Below are 23,156 nucleotides of genomic sequence, written 5' to 3' on the forward strand. Positions count from 1 at the left end.
TCAGTTACTGTTCTAGTTGTTTCATTAATAGCTAGCTAATGTATTTGGTCACACTTTATTTGACAGTGTTGCCATAAGACTGTCATAAGACAATCATAATCATGACATAACACAATCATTAACATTACTGAATGCTTATAACAGATGTTATTTAATGTCATCCAGCAAATTATCTCACTTTTGAATGGATGTCAAAGATTCAAGATGGACATAAATGGAGTTAGTACCATAATTTGCTGGATGACACTTATTGATATTTGTAATAAGCATTCATTAATCCGCATGACAGTGTCAAGTCATAATTATGACGGTCTTATGACAGTCTTATGACACCACTGTCAAATAAAGCGTTACCTAATAACCCAAATAAATAACAAATAAGCCACACTGGATTTTAAGCCGCAGGATTCAAAATGGGGGCTTATATTCGGAAAATTACGGTAGTTGGGAAAGTTTTTCCCGCCTGAAACGTAACACAGAAATGAAACAATCATGTCTCTTTTTATGCCAAGGTTTATTTTCCAGTACACATCTTTCAACAATGACAAATAAAACTCAATAAATTGTAAGTCTTTGTACATATGAATTGAAAAATCCAAACTCCAAACTACATTTCAGGCCTTTATGGCATTCAAAACGTTACATCAATTATATCTATTGGCGTGTTAGAAAACACAAAATAATCGCAAAACGGAAGCCTCAGTGTAGCTGGAAGGGTCTGGCATGACTATAACATGGAAACTGAGCACACACATTGACAGTCACACAATAAATAAAAGTTTAGTTCGTTACCTTAGTTAGGTCCTATATGCTTTCCATGTCGTTTCATAGTGCAGCTTCACTATTAAAGGGAGCACAAGCATTCCCAGCCCATACATGACAACGTATACTAATCACCATACCAAAAATATGGTATGAAAAACTACTACAAAAATACTATATATTTTTACTATTGTAAACACTTCCATCCATCTACAGCACAGTTCCAGCATTTTTCCAACATCTATGCAGAGGCATATGTGCAGAATGTAAACATGCAAGGCAGTGAGCCACTCGAATCAATCAAAAATCAATATCATAACATGTTATAATCTGGAGTCAATTGCAAAATATGTCCTATTAACTGCTAAAGTTGATAATACTGAAGGCTTAACGTGACATCAACGTTGCAGGATTAAGGACAGAATGCATTTAAAAGTGGCTTTAAAGACTACAGTGATCAATGACTCAAGATGATTCCAAAAACTTCTAAACATGGACATTAGTATAAACATTATATAAAATACAGGTTTCTAGATTGCAGTTAATGCCTGGCAAAATCAAGCATAACGTGGCAAGGCACTGAGTTCTATAGTCCAGCATAAAAACTCCAATCTCTTGACTGCTGAATGTTTGAAGAACTTGAATCTTAAATCCTCTTGTTTCAGCTTCCGAATTTATGGCTGTCTTATCAATGTCTAAAAGAATAAAAATATATCAGCAGACAGTAAATGAAAAAAGTGACGATATCTGGAAAGATCTTGTCACCTGTCTTCACCATGGTCTTCCTCCACCCAGGTCACAATTTTGCCTTCCCAACCAGGAACGATGGCTCCATCTAAGAAAACCTATTCTCACATAAATTTATTGTATTATCGACATGAAGTCTAGAGATGTTTTGTCCCCCGCTGCATCTTACCTCTTCTTTCACGGTACCAAATTCCGGGTCCAAGGCTTTAAAGTGGTATCTGTAGTTCCCCTCTTGATCCACAGCTGCCTTCACATCTCTGAGAGTCACCTCTCCCAGCCTGTTTGAATGTTCACCCAACATTAAAACTGATATTAAAAAATGTCTGTACAAGCAATCAACGAAAAACAAGCTCTTTTTTATCCTTCTGCTGTAGATTGAACTGAGTTTATCAGTAGTAGATCCTCCTTCCACTTCAAACGAATTGGACGTCTATGGAGGTCAATGGCAACCAGTAAGTGAAATTTTGAGCCATTTCAAGTTATTTGCTGTTGATTTTCAGTCACTTCCTGTTGATTTTGGGGTATTTCTGGGCCACTTCCTGTTGATTTCGAGTCATTGATGTTGGGTTACAGAACAGGAAGTGACTAGGGAATCCTTCTAGGATATTCTACAAAGCATAAAGTAAACAGGAAAAACAAGCTATTTTCATCCTCCTGCTGTGAATTGGAATGAGTTTTATCACGAGTAGACATCCAATCCGTTTGAAGTGGGAGGGATGGCAGCGAATGTTCATTCTATGGCAGTCAATGACAGCTAATGCCAGGCAATGAGTTAATTTTTGGGGCATTTCTTTCTTTTTATTTTCCTTTCAGGCGTGACAAATCCAAACAAACATACAGCATTCATTTGTACAGTGGTACCTCTACATACGAAGTTAATCCGTTCCAGGACCTTGTTTGTAAGTCGAAATGGTCGTATGTCGAGCAGGATTTTCCCATAGGAATACATTATAATTCCATTAATTCGTTCCACAGCCCAAAAACCTTCACTAAATCCTTAAAAATCCTTACTGCTGGTACTATTACAAATGGCAATTACACATAGCAAAACAAATAAATTATAAATCAAAATCGGAATAATAATAATAATAATTCCTGTATTAATGTAACGAATCGGGTTCTAATGTGGCGGACGTTTTTTGCTGACCCTGAACGCACCGCGGGGCTGACGTGCCAGAGACAGACCGGTGAGCTTGAGTTTCACTTTCACTTTGAATGTTTTCTTGAGAACACCGTCAATTGCGGCAGACAGAAGGTGTTTTTGTTTTGAATAAGTTGTGAAATAAATGATAAAAACGTGGCGAAGTTGGCGATTTCTCTGGAGATGTTACCACAATAAGAATTGTCAGCTTAACTTATAAAGACTGGCAAACGATGGTCGGAGGAGGACCGTGGAGATGTATTGTTGAGCCATTTCACGGATGCCCACCCTACGCTCATATTTTTCTGTCATTTGCATCTTCATTTAGAAGGTAAGCGTCAACTTTTTCCTTGTTTCACCACCTGTACCAACCTTTTCTGAAACCAGTGTTGATTTGTCACACAAGAAAATCTGCCGTGCATTCGTCTGCGGTGCTGCCATTGTCGTCGTATTTTGAGCATGTCGTCGGATGTAGAAACAAATGGCGAGTCAAATTTTACGTCGGATGTCGAAAAGTTTGTGTGTCGAAGCGATCGTATGTAGAGGTACCACTGTATTTAGATTCAGTTCAACCCGAAAAGAAAAGGGCAGACGGGAGAAGCCGAAGTTTATTGAATCCCGCCCCCAGTAAGACGCAGAAATTACTGAATAACAATTTTGACATTTCAGGTTGTGTAATGATTACAATGTGTTTTTTTCCCTCCCCTTGATGGTTCATTTTCCCAATAGTCATTGTCGATCGTGGCGGTTTGTTCGTTATGTTGATTAAATCCAGTAGATCAGGGGTGGCCAACCCTGGTCCTTGAGAGCCGCAATCCAGCTTGTTTTCCATGTCTCCCTCCTTTAACACACCTGAATCAAATGATCAGCTCATCAGCAAGCTCTGCAGTTGCCTGATAACAATCCTAATAATTTGAATCAGGTGTGTTGGGAGAAGGGAGATATGGAAAACAAGCTGGATTGCGGCAAATATTTTAATGTGATTAATTTAAAAAATTAATTACCGCCCGTTAACGCGATAATTTTGACAGTCATAATTGGAAGATTTTGGTAGGAACTTGTTTTTAAACAGCGACAACACCTTTTTAAAACGATACATCAATTCTTGGCAGGAGCATATTGATTACCTTTTAGGATACAAAGTACCCCAACATATCAACATTTTGATATTTTGTCACTCTGTATGCATGGGTACCTTTTGGGTATGCTGATCATAGAAGGTGTGGGGGATCTTCCAGTGAAGTACAGGATCTTAGTGGAGGAGGTGGCAGTGCTGCTAGATTGGCAAGCCTCTGTAGTGAAAGAAAAAACATACAAAGTGAACATTAAAAATGCATATATTAGATATGCATGGCTAAGTTTCACCGAGACGACGGCATACTTGGCCAAGAGTCGCAATCATTGTTTTGTCCTTTACGTCTGGGAGATTTCCCTCTAACCTGCAATATAAGAATGCATGTTAAAGATAAACAAGCACAACAGCAACACTCAGCAAATCAAATTTATTTATTTAGCCCTTTATAAAAACCTGACAAGTTGTCAAAGTGCTTTACAACAAAGCAAAATATATTACTGGACACTAGAGCTGGAAATCTTTGGGCACCTAACGATTCGATTACGATTCAGAGGCTCCGATTCAATTATAAAACGATTATTGATGCACCCCCCTCCTTATTTATATATATATATATATTTTTCCCTATGTTTTGTACATTAGTTCCAAAATTGTTCAAAAATCTTCTCAGGCTAAACCAAACTACTATTTCGGTATCAAGTTAACATATAACAGTAAACAAATGTACAAAAATAACAGTAAATAAAAAACTACAGTCCCCATTCTAAATCAGCAGCTTTAAACTACATTCAACTTGTGAATCAACTATTACAGTTGTTAAAATTGCTCCCGTTATTCCATAATTTCCCTTCTGTCTACTTTGTCAAAGTTTTAAAACTATTTCATCATTTAAAGATAGATTCAAGACAAGATTCTGCCGATTTAGGAGTATTTTAGATAAAAAGTTAATTAAGTTCGCTGACAACGGAACAAAGCAGGAATTGGGAGGCGGCTAAAAAGTTGTGATGCCGAGCAAACGCGATGCTAGGTGGCTCCAATAATAAGTGACCGTAGCCGATAGCCTACAAACTACGCCCACATGATATGGTAGATATGGTAGAAATCACATATATATAGAACTAGATGCGAAATGACAGACACGGCGGCGTTAGCAACATGTACAGTATAGGAACTAGATGCGTTAGTAAACAGTCGCCATCTTAAAGCAGTAGACTTCCTAGGAAGGCTCTGTTGTAGACAACCTTTGTAGATAACATTTTAGATCAAAAGTAACTTTTTATCTAAAATACTCCTAAATCGGCAAAATCTTGACTTGAATCATTAAATGATAAAACAAGTTTTAAAACTTCCACATGGTAAAAGTAGACCGTAGGGAACTAATGCAATAATGGGAGCAATTTTAACAACTTTTAACGGTTGATTCAGGGTAAAGGGTAAATTAGGGTAAAGAATTGGGATAGGGCCAATTGTCCCAAAAACCTTATAAACTTCACACAGACCTTTTGTTTTTTTTGAGGAAAAAAAAACAACAAAACAAAACATTAAAATTATCACCAGTTACTTTGCCCAGTAACTAATTACTCTTACATTCAGGTAAATGAGTTACTAACGCAATTACTTTTTGGGAGAAGTAATTTGTAATTACAGTGGGGAGAGCAAGTATTTGATAGAGTGTATCAAATACTTGTTCTCCCCACTGTAATTACTTTTTTAAAGTAAGATTAACAACACTGATCGTCACGTGTTGAATCTCAATGAATCTAATAATCGATGTATTGGCACACCGCTAGTGTACACGGGTAAAAATAATTAGCTAACGATAGCACCACTCTATTCATAGGTATCATAACCCTGTAATAGTGTATTTCTTATTGCTGTTTTTCTTCTCCTTTTCTTCTCCTGTTTTTATTCTCCTTTCTCCTGTCTACTTCCTTCCTTTCTGTCTAGATTTACAACTCTACATGCCACATACAGACATGCACAAAAAAACAACCTCAAAATACACAGTGTTGGGAGTAACGCCGTTATTTTTTCAGTAACGGGGTATCTAACTAATTACTTTTTCCGCCGTTACAACGCCGTTATCTTTACTGACGGTCAAGAGCGGTGCGTTACTTACTCTGAATAAATTGAAGAAACTACCAGCCGTGTCGAGTCGACTCTCTGCTCTGTTGATTTGTCATCCAAGACTTTGGGTGCGTTCAGGTTCGAGAATAGCGCACGTACTTCTGACTCCAAGCTTTTTGTCCCTGCTCATTCAATTAGACAATGCTTTCCAAAGTTTGGTAACGTTTCTCTGTTTGCTACACCTGATGCTAGCCTCGTTCCCATCTCCCACTGTCAGCCAGCAATAATTCTGCTTCCATCTTGAGGACAGCAGACACTTTGAAGGTGACGTGAATTGTCGGGAAACGAGCCTACCTAAATGCAGCCCCTCGAGAGATGCGATGGAAGTGATTGTGATTGGCTGAGGGTTAGAGTCATGTGTCGTGGTAAGCCAATCAGAGCCGGTGATTTCACAAGCAAACCGGAACAGCGCGTGCGGCAAACACACACATGCAAAACAGATGCACAGGGTCGGGATGGCTGAGCATTCAGAAGAAAAATTGTCCTTTAAGAGGTGGAGATATAGACACTATTTCAAGTTTGTCGAAATTAAAGGAAAGAACCTGCATGTAATGTGTAATTTATGTCCCGGGACAAAGCTTTTGTCGACATCTGTGGTAAGCAATTCAAATCTGCTGAAGCACCTAACAAGTTAACGACCTGTCTGTTCTTCTCTATTCCACTGACTCGAATACTGCTCAGAAAATTTCAAATTCTTTGACATACAACAAGTTCTTTTTAAGTAACGGAAATAGTTATTTTCCCTGTTAACTAGTTACTTTTACTATAGAGTAATTCAGTTACTAACTCAGTTACTTTTTGGAAGAAGTAGTGAGTAATGTAACTAATTACTTTTTTGAAGTAACATGCCCAACACTGAAAATACACCAAAAACACACGCTCATACCCTATGTGTATAGACAGCATGTAGTCTATCAATGAGCGACACAATGCCCTGCTCCAGGGTGTCCAGTGTGTGGTGCTGCGGGTCGTGAACTCTTAAGTCATTTCTCAAACTTCGGAGTGCGTCTCTGAGCAGCTGCACCTCCTCAGCCTGAAAACAAAGCGCAACACACAGGTAACCAACAAAATAATAGCAATGTTTCCATAATAATAGAAAGTGAGGCAACAAAAAAAAAGTCAAAACCTACACTTGATATGAAGGAAGCCGTATTTCCGGAGTAATAATAGCCATTGTTTTCAGCACATGGGTGTATCTGAGAAAACTAAAAGTTGATGGTCAAATATGTATTTAATATTAAAAATGAAGAATTAACATTATTATAGTCAATGCTACCTGTTGTAGATCTCTATTAATCACTTCCTGCGTCATGCTGTTTTTATGGTCCAGCTCTTTTTGTAACTCACTCTGCCCAAAAACACACACAAAAAAACAACAACAACAACACATTAACAAAACCCAAGTAGAAGTCTTAAAGGCAAATTGTACCTTTATTGAACATAACAGCTGAAATGTACCTGCTGCTTTTGGCTTTCTTCAAGATTTTGTCTGAGCTGTTGGAGAAGTCTGTCCTTCTGCCCGTTTTCCTTCTTAAGCGACACAGTGAGGATAAAGAAAAGCTAAGTTACAAAAAAAAAAACATCCAATGCATTTGGACTGGTCTATGGCAGCAAATGTGGTAACAGGGATATTTCCCTTTTATTACAATTAGAGGAACACATTTTTGAGCAATACAGGGCGCCACTTTACCTTGCAGTCACTCCACATTCGGTTGCATTCCTCCAGCTTCCACTGTAGCTCAGTCTAGAGGAAGATATATTATACAGTGATCCCTTGCTACTGTCCGGCTCAACTTTCGCACCTTCAGTGCATCGTAAATTTGAGTTACATACATTGTTACAGAATAGAAGAGTTCTAAAAACATTTGAGTACATTTAATTTATATATGGCGGAAAACACAGGTTTCTTTTCTTGCACCCCTCTTTAAAATAAGCTGCTGTATTTTAAGCCAAAAAACCTGTTGTGTTTGATAGAACAATATGTCTATATGCTGCCATAGCAGTTTCAGTTACTATTTTAAATTTCTCCGTTTTACCCCGGAAACCCCCATTTACAGACGTCACGGAACCGCTTTTGTTTCATCCCAGCCATATGTTGTCTAATATTTAGTTTAAAAAAAAATAAAAAATAAAAAATTAAAAATTAAAAACTTATTCACTCGCATATTTTAAACTTTTAAACAAATTACGTCACAATGAAAAAAATAGTGTCTGTCTTTAGTCAACCACCAATTGTGCAAGTTCTACTTGAAAAGATTAGAGAGGCCTGTAGTTGTCAACATGGGTAAACCTCAACCATGAGACAGAATGTGGGGAAAAAAGAAAATCACATTGTTTGATTTTTAAAGAATTTATTTCCAAATTAGAGTGGAAAATAAGTATTTGGTCACCTACAAACAAGCAAGATTTCTGGCTGTCACAGAGGTCTAACTTCTTCTAACGAGGTGTAATGAGGCTCCACTCGTTACCTGTATTAATGGCACCTGTTTTAACTCATTATCGGTATAAAAGACACCTGTCCACAAACTCAGTCAGTCACACTCCAAACTCCACTATGGTCTGTCGAGGGACACCAGAGACAAAATTGTAGACCTTCACCAGGCTGGGAAGACCGAATCTGCAATAGGTAAAACGCTTGGTGTAAAGAAATCAACTGTGGGAGCAATTATTAGAAAATGGAAGACATACAAGACCACTGATAATCTCCCTCGATCTGGGGCTCCATGCAAGATCTCACCCCGTGGCGTCAAAATGATAACAAGAACGGTGAACAAAAATCCCACAACCACACTGGGGGACCTAGTGAATGCCCTACAGAGAGCTGGGACCACAGTAACAAAGGCTACTATCAGTAACACAATGCTGCAAATCCTGCACTACCAGACGTGTCCCCCTGCTGAAGAAAGTACACGTCCAGGCCAGGTTCGCTAGAGAGCATTTGGATGATCCAGAAAAGGACTGGGAGAATGTGTTATGGTCAGATGAAACCAAAGAAAGAGAACTTTTTCTTAGAAATGCAGGTTCTCGTGTTTGGAGGAGAAAGAATACTGAATTGCATCTGAAGAACACCATACCCACTGTGAAGCATGGGGGTGGAAACATCATGCTTTGGCGATGTTTTTCTGCAAAGGGACCAGGACGACTGATCTGTGTAAAGGAAAGAATGAATGGGGCAATGTATCGAGAGATTTTGAGTGAAAATCTCCTTCCATCAGCAAGGGCATTGAAGATGAGGTGTGGCTGGGTCTTTCAGCATTACAACGATCCCAAACACACAGCCAGGGCAACAAGGGAGTGGCTTCGTAAGAAGCATTTCAAGGTGCTGGAGTGGCCTAGCCAGTCTCCAGATCAAAACTCCATAGAAAATCAGTGGAGGGCGTTGAAAGTCCATGTTGCCCAGCGACAGCCCCAAAACATCACTGCTCTAGAGGATATCTGCATGGAGGAATGGGCCAAAATACCAGCAACAGTGTGTGAAAAGCTTGAGAAGAGTTACAAAAAACGTTTTACCGGCGTTATTGCCAACAAAGGGTACATAACAAAGTATTGAAATGAACTTTTGGTATTGACCAAATACTTATTTTCCACCATGATTTGCAAATAAATTCTTTAAAAATCAAACAATGTGATTTTCTGTTTTTTTTTTTCACATTCTGTCTCTCAGGGTTGAGGTTTACCCATGTTGACAATTACAGGCCTCTCTAACATTTTCAAGTGGGAGAACTTGCACAATTAGTGGTTGACTAAATTACTTATTTGCCCCACGGTACCTCATAACTATCGCTTAATTGTACTTTTTTGTGACTGTCTCCCGATATTTTAGATGATAAATAACCGATCCAAACAAAGAAAATTTGAAAAAGAAAAAAAAACATTTAAAAAGGTAAATATTTGAAAAAGAAAATCTCGACCACTCCTTGCGGTGATTTCTGCATCGCGACCCTTGTTATATTACCGTGTTTCACCCATAAAATCCCCACAAAGTCCGGCTTTGGCAATTCACAGCTGTGTCGTGACACTCAGTTTTTGGATCTAAACAAGGTATGTATGCAATAATATCTCGTTAAAATCATGGTGTCTTTAATTATGCTCTTTCATGCTCCCACCTCAAAAGCCACAAAAAGATATACAGTACATTGCAGTTAAAAACTAGCGCGAGAGAATTATGGACACAGCAGGCTAACTGACTAGCATGCTGTCCATTATCTTTTCGACCCTTGTTGCTGTTTGGATTGCTTATTATGAGATGATATCGATGTATTAGATACATTAGATGCTTAAATCATAAAGCCTAGGTCCTAGGCTTCGAGGTTAAATACAATAAATAGATAGTGTTATGTACTCACAGTGATTAATTCTGTTGTACAAAAATGTGTTGTTTTTATACCTTCTGATTGTTAAGTTCATCTTTAGCCATGCTTGCTCGGAGAAGCTCTTGCTTCATCTGAAGGATGGACGCCTCCTGAGTGCAGAGTCGACGTTGCTGAGCTTCCTAGCAATAATAAAAAAAAATCTTTAGTTCAAGCAATCCAAACAAATCACCATGTCACGCAACGAGATAGAATGTTAAGATATTTGAAATTATGCATGGATCTTGCCTTGATTCCTTGCAGGTTTCTCATCTCTTGTTTACAGCTCAAAAGTTCCCTCTAAAGTGGTGAGTTGAATATAAATAAGTCTTACATACCAAGAAATACCTTGTTTCATTTGAATAAAATGAACTAAAACACACCTTCAGCTCCCGAGACTCCTCCATACTCTGATCCAAACGGCTGCGGATGACTACCTGGAACAAGAGTGATAAAAGAGAGGCGTGTGAGAACGCGCCGAAACTGACACCCGTGTCACCCTACGAGTCAAAAGCAAGAAATGTGATCCGCGTGGAGCACTGAGCTCAAAAGAGAAAGAGGACAGTAGAGAAAAGCTTGAAGGACGAAGGATCTAAAATTAAATGTATGAAGGAGCACAAATTGAAATGGAAGGAATTTTAGGAAACACTTTATTTGACAGGGGTTTCATAAGGTCGTCATAAGACAGTCATAATTATGACATGACACTGTCATGAGCATTAATAAATGCTTATGACAAGTCATGACGTGTGATCCGGCAAACGCCTGATCCCTGAGCCCTGCTTCACCTCCTTGTGTGTGTGTGAGGGGCGGGGGGTGTCTTGATCGCAGAATTGGACAGATGGCTGAGCCTGGGAACAGGTGCAGTCGATCTTCGTCAACAGCCTACTTAAGCCCGTCCCTGGGCTAACTTTGTCGCCAGATCAACAACTCTACTCCACGAGTTTGTGACTCTAGCGTTCACTTTGATCCAAGATTTGTATTGTTTCTATTCAGCTGACCTTGTCTTTGTGTCTTTGTTTACAGATCCTGCATTGCTTGCCTGCCTTGACAGCTCACCTGCTCACTCGCCAAATGCCCGCCTGATTATTTATATGACACAGACTGCTTTCATATTTTGCAATGAACTATTGTTACCCCTGCCACCTTGCCTGCCTTCTCTGCGCTTGGGTCCCCCGTTCACTCAGAACCATGACAACTTGACATATGATTTATGTCACTTTTGATGAGAAGATGATATCGTTTCTGTCATGACAACTTGACATAATGATTTTTGGTAGTCCCTTCCATTTGATGGTGGAGGGTGGGGGTTTCTTGTGGTCACTTCCTGTTGTTTTCAGGCATTCCAAGATCACTTCCTGTTGATTTGGAGGCATTTCAGGGTCCCTTCCTGTTGGCATAAGGTCAATGGCGTACCGCAAGGAACACGTCACTTTTGCTCATTAATATGAATGACATTAGCAATTGTTGCTAGGCGGGTCAGCCTCCCGTTTGTGCCTAATAGTAAATGAATGGAAATAATGTACGAACGAGACGTTTACCGAGCTAAACCTACCAATTCTGTCCAAAAATGATGTCCCTGGTGCCAAATTCACTGGTAAAGATGTGGAAGAACATACAAATGTTCAATTAAGGAGATGGCTTGAGTGTGAAAAAGACAAGCCGACCTGATCCAGACTTAGCTTTTTTATCAACACCTTTTTCTTGTGTGAATTGCCTTACACCACCGACAATGACATTCTCCGGTTTCAACAATCTATCCTTTACCACAATATGCACTATCTTTCTTATATATTATAGCCTCTGGTTGTGTTATGTCTCTGACCGTTCTTGTGGGCAATTTACATTGACATTTACATTTTTGTGTAGTGTGTGCAATGAACACTTTTAATTTTTCCATTAATAACAAATCTTAATTCTATAATTTATTTAGACTTCCCCCTTACTAAAGATGTTTTTTTAACAATAGAAAAGGTAACAGTGACAGTCCGATACTATTGTAGATATTTTTTTCAGGTCATTCACTGTCAGACAAGCAGCACGGCAGAATGCCACGCCAAAAATAAAGTAAAAATATCAAAATGGCTTACCTCTTCGTCCTCTGTGGGGAAATGGCCCCCAACAATAAGTGTACTGCATATAAAATGTGAATGGCTTCACCTTGCTGGCGTTAAACTGCTCTTTTTGGACATCCGCGCAAGTTGATCCAGTCTACGTAACGTATGTAGAAAACATCCTTCATATGTCGTAATGTCTAGAGTCACTTCTACAAGTTCCATAGCAGCAGTGTTTGATCGGCATGTTCTTTTTTTGAAAGATTACTGGCGAAAACAAGCTAAAATAACATGGATTGTATGAGCGGGCGTGTTTATAATGTCCCACTTCCACGTTATTATGGCAACGTCACGGTATAATAATAGCATTCGTGCAGTACGCTATTGGAGCGAATAGTTTTTGTGCTCTTGAAATGAATTCAGATTCAGATTCAGAATATTTATTGTCATTGTTACAAAAAAGCACAACGAAACTTTGTTTGGAGCATCCATCCAGCTCATACAGCTAAGTTGGTAAAGTGGGAATGGGAAGTTTAGGGAATTAGAAATGAATGGGTATGTTTTTGACAAATTTTGGTCAAGCCGTCAATTTTAGCAAAAACTGTATGGAACTACTTTTGTGCTCCTTAGTGACCTGAATATATACATATATTTTTTTTTTATATAAATTATGTGATTTGGACAAAAATTGTAGGACAAGTAGCGATTTGAAACTTCACCCCCCCCCCCCCCCCCAAAAAAAAAAAAAATTTGCTTTTTTGAGCAAACAGTCATTTTTGGGGTGTCAAACAAAAGAGCTACTGTCGCATGAGAATTCAGGTTGTTTTGGTGTATGAATGGTGTCGGGTGGGTCAAACGGTTTTCGCTGAGTGGTGCGCCGAAGTAATGCCATTGGAGAAAAAAAAATTATGACATCAATTATGTCACTTTTGATGCTCAGTTGACATTGTTTGAGATATCTTTGTCATGACAATTCGACAAAAGCCAAGACAAAATTACCTGTCACAGAAACAATGTCAACTTTGCATCAAAAGTGACATAAATCATATGTCAAGCTGTCATGAAACCAATTGTTACGACAATGACACCAAAAGTGACATAATTTCCCAGATGACACTTTAATGACAGCTGTGATAGACATTCATTATTGCTCATGACAGTGTCATAATAATTATGCCGCTCTGATGCCAATCTTCTCAACCCACTGTCAAATAAAGTGTTAACCGAATTTCATTACCAGCTGCTGCTCAGGATGACCTTCATCCAAACTCAAAGACAGATCTTGCTCGTCCTCGGGCAGTGAACCTTGCAGCAGCAGGGCCTTAGAAATACAAAAGACAGCATAAATGGCCACTAGGTGGCAATGTAGAAACATGAATAGTTTAGCTCTTCAATGACTGTCAAGAGTGCAGTTTTTTTACCCCTGTAAAACTAAAATGTCTCACAATTACTATTGTATTTGAACGTTGATCATCACTTGGAGAGTATTATTATATTCTGGATTCTACTACACTCTGAACAGTAACGCAAGGATTTTTATCTGAGGGGTATTTAAATGTTTTTGTAAATGTCAGCTTTTGGCTTCCATGTCTGCTTTGTACTGCGTGTTGTGGTGGTACATTCTTTCTGTCATAGTGAAGTACAGTGTAAATACACCCGCCTAGAGGCAAGAACGGTTATTTTTCTGAGAGAAAATCAAACTTTATGGCATTGATATATTTGTTAAAACCTGCAATTAATTTAGAACACAGTGAGGGCTATCTTTGTTTAATAAAATTCCAGTGAAAGCACGTAGCAACCAAACAAAAGTGTCTTAAATCTCATAGATATAGAATGTGTTGATTACGAGCTCCATGCAAGTTGACCTATTTACAATTTGATTTTAATCAATTTAATGAAGCATTATTCGTCCAAAGAACATGAGTGCCCTCTAGTGGAGAAAATAAATTTCCTGTGATGAAACTAAAAGGATCATACATGGTTTTCTGTGGTTAATCGGTGCCAAATAAAAACTGGGCGAGAGGTCAAAATCCAAGCTTTCGGGTCATTTTGATGGCGGCGCTCTCTGTCAAATACTTATTTATTTACAGTGCTTTAAAGACGCAACGTGATTGAACATGCTGGCGTGTTCAGAGAACGGCAATCTTGCGTCTGAATGGTAAATGGAGTCATGTGATTATTAATGTGATGTAAGTAAAATCTGATATGCAGAATAAAGAGGAAAAGTGTAATGACTACTCTAGCCCAAAGTAGCGGAGTAAGAGTAGCGTTTCTTCTCCACAAATCTACTCAAGTAAAAAGTATGGCTTAGTAAAACTACTCTTGACTTAGAAGTACATTTTTCTCAAAAAGTTACTCAATTAAATGTAACGGAGTAAATGTAACACGTTACTACCCACCTCTGTATGTAACATTATACTGACAGTACAGCAGCAATTGAGGTTAAAACTTCTTCCAATGCAAACTCTCCAACTAACCTACCTGCAAAGCGGACACCATTTTGCGCGTCTCCTCCACCTCTTTCTCCAAAGTTTCACTTATTGAATCCTCCAATGTCGTCTCTTCTACCGGAACAGAGGACTCAACTGCGCGTATGAAGACACAAACCAATTAATAATAAATGGATGAATAATAATAATAACAATGAATACAGCTCACCTCTGTTCTCTAACTGTGTTGCGTCTTCTTCCTGGCTGCCTGCTTCGGTACAGGGTGGAGTTCTAGGAGATGGTAAAGGACTACTTGAGTGGACACTAAAAGAGAAAAAAAGGATATACTCAACAGTAGTGCGTATGTAAACAGAAACAAACATCCTAAATGCGGTATATATATATAGAAGCATATGCTGTGCAGAACACTCACATATACAAGGTATCTGGTTTTACCATTTAATCTGTGTTGCCCCCATCTGATCTATCTAGGCTGTGTTCTAGCAGGCTTGTGATCTTTTCCACACAAATGCACGCCCTCTTTGTATTGGTAGTCACATGCTACTAGGGGTGGGAACCTCTGGCTACGATACGATACGATTTGGCTTACAATAACGACGATCTCACGATATGGCGATACGATAATTGTCAGGAAATCATTCTAGAATATTCTACAAAATAGCTAAAAATAATATAACAAGCTAAACAAATGTGAATTGGAATGAGTTTATCACTATCTATCTATGCCCGTCAGTGGCAGTCAAGGCTAGGCAATGACTTTCATTTCATGTCATTTTCTGCGGATTTTCGGTCTTTTCCTTTTCATCTACGGGTCACTTCCTGTTTATTTTGGGGCATTTACTGGTCACTTTCTGTTGATTTTGGGTAACTGGAAAGGAACTGACTCGAAAATTAACAGGAGGTCATCTATAAATGCCCATAAAAGACTGTGAATGCTCTGGTTTCAGTGCCATTGACGGTGCTAGACATTCAGTCCAGTCAAAATGAATTGGATGTCTAGCGCCGTCAATGGCAGCAAGTGAGCAAATGTGGACACTATTCTAATGAAGGATTGCGGTAGCAACCTGTTGGTTCCTTTTTTTTTTAAAACAGTGATACCTTTTCAAAACGACATTTCGATTCTTGGCGGGAGCATATCTATATTCTTTTGGGCGACGAAGTATCGTGATGTATCACCTTTTTGATAAATTGTCACATCCGTACATACTACAAAGGCAACCACAGCTAAAACAGTTGGACAATTATTTTGTGGCCATGAAAGTGGAAAGGTTATCAAAGGTCAAACCTACATGGGAATCAATTGGGATGCATTCAAACGGAAGTTACACTGCTGGCCAAATGTATTGGCGCCCCTGCAATTCTGTCAGATAATGCTCAATTTCTCCCAGAAAATGATTGCAATTACAAATGCTTTGGTAGCAATATCTTCATTTATTTTTCAAGTCATGAAAAAACACAAAAGAGAATGGGGAAAAAATAAATCATTATAATTTTACACAAAAATCCCAAAATTGGCCAGACAAAAGTATTGGCACCCTCAGCCTAATACTTGGTAGCACAACCTTTAGAAAAAATAACTGCGTACAACCGCTTCCGGCATCCATCAATGAGTTTCTTACAATATTCTGCCGGAATTATAGACCATTGTTCTTTGGCCAACTGCTCAAGGTCTCTGAGATTTGAAGGGTGCCTTCTCCAAAATGCCATTTTCAGATCTCCCTACAGGTGTTCTATGGGATTCATGTCTGGACTCATTGCTGGCCACTTTAGAAATCTCCAGTGCTTTCTCTCAAACCATTTTGTAGTGCTTTTTGAAGTGTGTTTTGGGTCATTGCCCTGCTGGAAGACCCATGACGTCTGAGAAAGACCCAGCTTTCTCACACTGGGCCCTACATTATGCTGCAAAATTTGTTGGTAATCTTCAGACTTCATAATGCCATGCAAACGGTCAAGTAGTCCAGTGCCAGAGGCCGCAAAGCAACCCCAAAAACATCAGGGAACCTCCGCCATGTTTAAATTTGGGCACCATGTTCTTTTCTTTAAAGGCCTTATTTATTTTTCTATAAATATGTTGATGCCTTTTCTCCTTTTGTCTCATCTGACCAGAGAATATTCTTCCAAAACGTTTTTGGCTTTCTCAGCCTGGCTTTTTTATGTCTCTGGGTCAGAAGTGGGAGTCCCTTTTCATTCAGATGCCGACGGATAGTACGGGTTGACACTGTTGTACCCTAGGACTGCGGGACAGCTTGAACTTGTTTGGATGTTAGTCGGGGTTCTTTATCCACCATCCGCAATTTTTCGTTGAAATCTCTCGTCAATTTTTCTTTTCCGTCTACATCTAGGGAAGTTAGCCACAGTGCTATGGACTTTGTACTTATTGATGACACTGCGCACGGTAGACACAGGAACCTTCAGGTTTTTGGAGATGGACCTGTAGCCTTGAGATTGCCCATGCTTCCTTACAGTTTTGCTTCTAAAGTCCTTTGAGAGTTCTGTGGTCTTCTTTCTTTTTTCCAATGCTCAATGTGGTTCACACAATGACACAGAACAGAGGTTGTGTCAACTTTAATCCATTTTAACTGGCTGCAACTGTGATTTAGTTATTGCCACCACCTGTTACCTACCTGTGGTAGGTAACAGGTGCTGGTAATAGCACAAATTAGAGAAGCATCACATGATTTTTACCAAAGGGTGCCAATACTTTTGTCTGACCCATTTCTGCAGTTTTGTGTAAAATCATCATGATTTAAGTTTTTATTTCCATTCTATTTTGTGTTTTTTCATTGCAAGCAAAATAAATGAAGATATTACTCCCAAAGCATTTGAAATTGCAATCATTTTCGGGGAGAAATTGAGCATTATCTGAGAGAATTACAGGGGTGCCAATACTATTGGCCAGTAATGTATACAAAGCATTAAATTGTTTTGAAAAGTTACTAGTTCTGTAAATGTGATATATATAATATAAAAATAAGAAAGTAGCCGCAAAATTAAGCGCTGTTGGTCTATTAAAAGTAACCAAATCACTAGAAAAACCTCCCCGCATGCCAGTCTAAAACAGGACTGAACATGTGACTAGAGAAGATAAAGGATGCAATTCTTTTCTCTATCATCTGCCTTTGGACACACCGCGAGTACATCACGGTTGTATTACAGTCATCATACGCTTAATCAGGCATGACACAGATACAAATTATGGGAGAGTGAAGTCAAATTTTCTATTAGTATGAGAAAGTAGGTGTTCAAGAGTGCAAATAATACAAATTTACAGTATAGTTACCATTGATTTATTATAATTATACAATCAAATAATGGGAGGCAAGTGGCTAGCACATTAGCCTCACAGTTCTTAGATCAAGGGTTCAATTGTGTTTAATTTGCAAGTTCTACCTGTGCCTGTGAAGGTTTTCTCTGGGTACTCTGGTTTCCTCCCACATCCCCAAAGCAGACATGGTAGGCTGATTAAAATTGTCCCTAGCTATGAGTTTGTGTGTGAATGGTTGTTTTTCTCCTCCTTGTGCCCTGTGATTGGCTGGCAACCAGTTCAGGGTGAACCCCGCCTACTGCCAATAGTTTACTGGGATGGGCTCCAGCAGCCCGAGACCCTCGTGAAGATAAGCAGCTCGGAAAATAAACGAATGAATAACATAATAGTCATGGCCTTAGTTGTAATTTCCATACAAATACGTTAAAATTAAGGCTGAAACAACTAATCATTTCAATCGAATAAAATCGACTAATGAATTAGCTGACAAACTAACTAATAATCGATTTTTGCCAGAAGCTGTGAGCAGTTTTGTTTGTGTCTTTGTGTTTGCGCAATGTGAAGCTATGCGTGCATGCAAGAGAGAGAGAGAGTTCACTGCTACACTCAGGTTGGGTTACTGAATCAATAAGATTACAAAGTGTTGAGAGTTTGTATTTTGTGTTGTTAGATCCAGTGTGCCTCGGTCAGAGGTGAGTAATTGAAGCCAATTGTATTGTTTGTATTCTTTGTATGTGAGACAAAGCACAGAGCGCTAAGCTAGCTAGCAATTACTCTCATCCGTGTCATAAGTGTCCGTTTATATTGTGTTCTGGAGAAACATATCAGCACTTAAGTTACTGTTGGATAGTAAAGTTGTCTCATTTCTTTTTAAAAAAAGAAACGGCACAAACCCATTCATATAATAGCTAAGAATATCCTTTCAACACAAACTCCCATTCAAACTGTAAATTGTCATACAAGCGAGTGTGCTTTGAAATTGGATTTGGATTGTATTTATGAAATGTTTGATTAAGAAAACTGATTCATTACAGTCTGTCTCCTCCTCATTTGATTTGTTGTTTTGTCAATTGTTTGTTGTTTAGTTTGTTCAAAGAAAACAAATGAGTCATTGACACATTTTTTATCAGCGCTTTGCCCACAAGAAAGAAAATGTCAATCAGCAGCACTTTTTTAAATTTGAATGAACAGGAATTTGGTCTGATTTGTGTACAGAGATGTTCTTTTTATATTTTTTACTGAGAACCTTTATTAAAATCTTTAACAAGTTTTATGTACTTAAAACAGTACAGTTGTAGACTACAGTTAAGTAAGGAAGCTCTAATAAGATATTATTTTTGAAGGAAATAGTCATCCATTTGTCTTCATTGTGACTTCCAACATCCCTGAAACAACTTCAAGTTAAATTGTGAAGGTAAATCGCAAAGGTGACATTTATCCGATGAACCGATTAATCGTCTGATTATTCGATTATAAAAATAATCGTTAGTTTCGGCCCTGGTTAACTCATTTGCTCCCAAAAACGTATAAATATGTTCTATTTTTAATTGTTTCAGTGTCCCAAAGACGGTTTGTTTTTTTTCTTCCAAAAAAGGCATCTCTGGGTCGTGATTCAATTTAGCTCTAAAGCACAAAGCTGAAAATCCATTTTAAAGCAATAAAACTGGCCACTGGAGGGCAGTAGCGCATTCGGTAAGACCCGCAACCCGATTCAATGGCAACGAACGGCCAAGCCACACGGCTGGGCGCCGACAGAAGACGACCGAATGGATGCCAGGCGGCAGACGTCCGAGCAGAACAACCGGTAGGATGCCCGGGATGCCAGGCGCTGGACAACCGAGCCGGACGACCGGGACCACTAGTGCAGCGGACGATGCCTTTGAGTCCGTGCTGCTTGCGAGCAGAGCCCGCAGAGACTCAAAAAAATTCATCTTTATGAGACAGACGGCGATGAGGGAAAAATTTAACCGGCTGTCGCGCCCAGAACAGTCATCTTTCAGTTAGTTATGTGTAAATAATTTGTCACTTTGCTATCAAAAGCTCTATTTGTCTTGTTGTTTATCTTATTTTGTAAAAGGAAAACATTATACAGATGTTTGGGATGTAACTAAAGCAATAAAATAGCTGTGTTAAAGTCAAAGTTATGTTTGAAATGTATGCGTTCACAAAAAGCTCAATTTCTCCATTTTTTTCATCAGAAATTGGAAAATTGCTTTAACTAAGCAATTTTCTAATGCTTATTTCTAAAGAAAGGAAAAAGATATGAACTAAATTTTTTTAGTTAAAATATTAACTAAGCCATGACATCATAATACCGTATTGGCCCGAATATAAGACGGTGTTTTTTGCATTGAAATAAGAATGAAAAAGAGGGGGTCGTCTTATATTCGCGGTCGAGACATACCGATTCATGACGCTAGATGGCGCCAGATATCATTGAAGCGATGTTCTGTCATGACAGATCTCAGCTACTCTCCTCATTCACGACGCTAGATGGCGCCAAATATCATTGAAGCAATGTTCTGTCATGAAAGATCTCAGCTACTCTCAAGTTTAACCAGATTGCATTATTTTATTGCAATGTTTTTCCTTATTCAGATTTGTTTCAAGACTACAGTTACAGTTAAACTTCGCTTTGATGGTAATGCAGTTATTGCAATTTTGTTGTTTTATCACAAAAGATTGATTTATTTACATTTCAAAAACCAGAAGCCATTCATTTACGAATGTGATTGCACTTTTGTTTACATATTTAAATTTTCAGATATTAAGATTTGAATGAGGCAGAATAACATGCTTTTTCTCTCATATATTGTTATAATCATTTGTTTCGGATGCACTGTAATTATTTTCTGTATAAAAATTAATTTGATGTTCAAAAAGTCTTTTTTCAAACTTGAGTCTTGAAAAAGAGGGGTTCTCTTATAATCAGGGCCGTCTTATATTCGGGCCAATACGGTAGTTATTAGTTATTTGTATAGTTAGTAAACTGTATCTCTTGAATTACCTGTTGCTCTGCTCATCTGGAGTCCCTCTCTCATACTGCTTCACCAGTGCACGAACACACACGCTCTTGTCAACATCTGACCTCCAGCAACTGAAAGGATGTACACTAAGTAATTGTCATACTTAGCAAAGGAATGATTGGCCACAATAGATAATGCGGGAGACCCTATCAGAAGTTCAACATAAACTCAATTATTATTTATTGACTTTAATGGGATCTCCATACCTGTGAATGCGTGACACACTTGCAGGAAGTGAGGCGTCGTAACGGGCTGATGCTAAGGTGGCAGCGGCACCTTGTGCCAATGCCACGGTGGAAAGAGGGTTATGGCAGGGGGCGCCTGCTGTTGAACCCCTCCCGGTTCCCGAGGGAGCTCTCTGATTGGCTGAGGGCTTGAAGTGGGCAGCAAGCGCCAGAATAATCCTCATCACGGATTTCAGGTTACCATCAACAATGTCTGCAAAAAGGACATACGGAAGAATGACTGTTCATGCACGAAATAAAAACATGTAGTGTTTATGACAAACTTTATATACAAATCATTTCAATTTAAATGATAATAATCCCGTATCTAGAGAGAGTATCCATGATCTGACATACTGTACCTCTCGCGGAGATGTGAGGCATGCGTATATGTCTGGAGGAAATGAACTGCAGCACTTGCTCCACATTTTTCCTGCTTTCTTCTTTGCTTTGAGGAGTTACATAAATGTCCTCAAGTACTTCCCCAGCTGCCAAACAGAAATACAGTACTTTAAAAAAAAATACATTACATGATGCACATGCATTATGTGTTTCTTGTGCGCACCAGATATTTTCTAGTATGCACCACATACTATCTGGTGCACACCAGATTGTTTCTCGTGCTACCAGATACTGTAGTTTCTAGTGCGCACCACATACAATCTGGTACACACCAGATTGTTTCTTGTGCTAGCAGGTAGTTTCTAGCACGCACCATATACTATCTGGTGCGCACCACCAGATTGTTTCTCGTACGCACCAGATAGTTTTTAGTGTGCACCACATACACCCGGTCCATGTGGAACTGCTCCAGGTTCTGCTCCCACAAGGAGATCTGATCAAGAATGGTTTTTCTACCCGATAGTTTCTAGTGTGCACCGGATAATTTCTTGTGAGCACCAAAGACTATCTGGTGCAAACCAGATTGTTTCTCGTACGCATCAGATTGTTTGTAGTGTGCACCACATACTATCTGGTGTGGACCAGATTGTTTCTCGTACGCATCAGATAGTTTCTAGTGCGCACCAAATACTACCTGGTGCACACCAGATTATTTCTTGTGCGAGCAGATAGTTTGTATTGCGCACCAGACAGTATATGTTGCGCGCTAGAAACTATCTGGTGCGGACCAGGTTGTTTCTCGTACGCACTAGATAATTTTTAGTGTGCACCACATATTATCTGGTGCAAACCAGATAGTTTCTGGTGCGCACCAGATTGTTTCTCGTGTGCATCAGATAGTTTCTAGTGCGCACCACATACTATCTGGTGCGCACCAGATTGTTTCACGTACGCACCAGAAAGTTTCTAGTGCGCACCACATAATATCTGGTGCACACCAGATTGTTTCTCGTATGCACCAGATAGTTTTTAGTGCGCACCACAAACTATCTGGAGCACACCAGATTGTTTTTCGTGCTACCAGATAGTTTCTAGTGCGCACCACATACAATCTGGTCCACACCAGATTGTTTCTTGTGCTAGCTCTTTTGCTAGCAGATAGTTTGTAGTGCGCACCAGATAGTTTTTAGCGGGTACCACATACTATCTGGTGCACACCAGATTGTTTCTCGTATGCACCAGATAGTTTTTAGTGCGCACCACAAACTATCTGGTGCGTACCAGATTGTTTCACGTAAGCACCAGGTAGTTTTTAGCTTGCACCACAAACTATCTTGTGCAAACCAGATTGTTTCTCATGCTACCAGATAGTTTCTAGTGCACACCACATACTATCTGGTGCGCACCAGATTGTTTCACGTAAGCACCAGATAGTTTTTAGTGGGCACCACATACTATCTTGTGCACACCAGATTGCTTCTCGTGCTACCAGATAGTTTCTAGTGCACACCACACACTATCTGGTGCGCACCAGATTGTTTCTCGTAAGTACCAGATAGTTTTTAGCGGGTACCACATACTATCTGGTGCACAC

At 39.2% G+C, this 23,156-nt stretch overlaps 1 protein-coding gene across 2 annotated transcripts in view; it reads right to left on the reverse strand.

Annotated features, from left to right (window-relative positions):
- Positions 1-499: 499 nt before the first annotated feature.
- Positions 500-23,156, reverse strand: part of LOC130907091 (dixin-like) — a 28,396-nt gene continuing 5,739 nt past the window's right edge. The window contains exons 3-21 of one of the 2 annotated variants that reach the window (XM_057821969.1): positions 21,583-21,708; positions 21,203-21,434; positions 20,978-21,067; positions 14,914-15,008; positions 14,737-14,840; positions 13,493-13,576; positions 10,585-10,638; positions 10,451-10,501; positions 10,240-10,344; positions 7,543-7,596; positions 7,311-7,379; positions 7,129-7,200; positions 6,983-7,057; positions 6,739-6,885; positions 4,032-4,089; positions 3,846-3,942; positions 1,679-1,787; positions 1,528-1,607; positions 500-1,457 (exon numbers count right to left, since the gene is read on the reverse strand). In XM_057821969.1, coding sequence (XP_057677952.1) covers positions 1,451-1,457; positions 1,528-1,607; positions 1,679-1,787; positions 3,846-3,942; positions 4,032-4,089; positions 6,739-6,885; positions 6,983-7,057; positions 7,129-7,200; positions 7,311-7,379; positions 7,543-7,596; positions 10,240-10,344; positions 10,451-10,501; positions 10,585-10,638; positions 13,493-13,576; positions 14,737-14,840; positions 14,914-15,008; positions 20,978-21,067; positions 21,203-21,434; positions 21,583-21,708 — 1,709 coding nt within the window. In that variant the 3' untranslated portion in view covers positions 500-1,450. Of the gene's footprint in view, positions 1,458-1,527; positions 1,608-1,678; positions 1,788-3,845; positions 3,943-4,031; positions 4,090-6,738; positions 6,886-6,982; positions 7,058-7,128; positions 7,201-7,310; positions 7,383-7,542; positions 7,597-10,239; positions 10,345-10,450; positions 10,502-10,584; positions 10,639-13,492; positions 13,577-14,736; positions 14,841-14,913; positions 15,009-20,977; positions 21,068-21,202; positions 21,435-21,582; positions 21,709-23,156 lie in introns of both variants that reach the window. The other variant, XM_057821968.1, reaches the window with a different exon arrangement.

This window comes from Corythoichthys intestinalis, chromosome 18, assembly GCF_030265065.1.
Source record: "Corythoichthys intestinalis isolate RoL2023-P3 chromosome 18, ASM3026506v1, whole genome shotgun sequence".
In the NCBI taxonomy this organism is placed as follows: Eukaryota; Metazoa; Chordata; class Actinopteri; order Syngnathiformes; family Syngnathidae; genus Corythoichthys; species Corythoichthys intestinalis.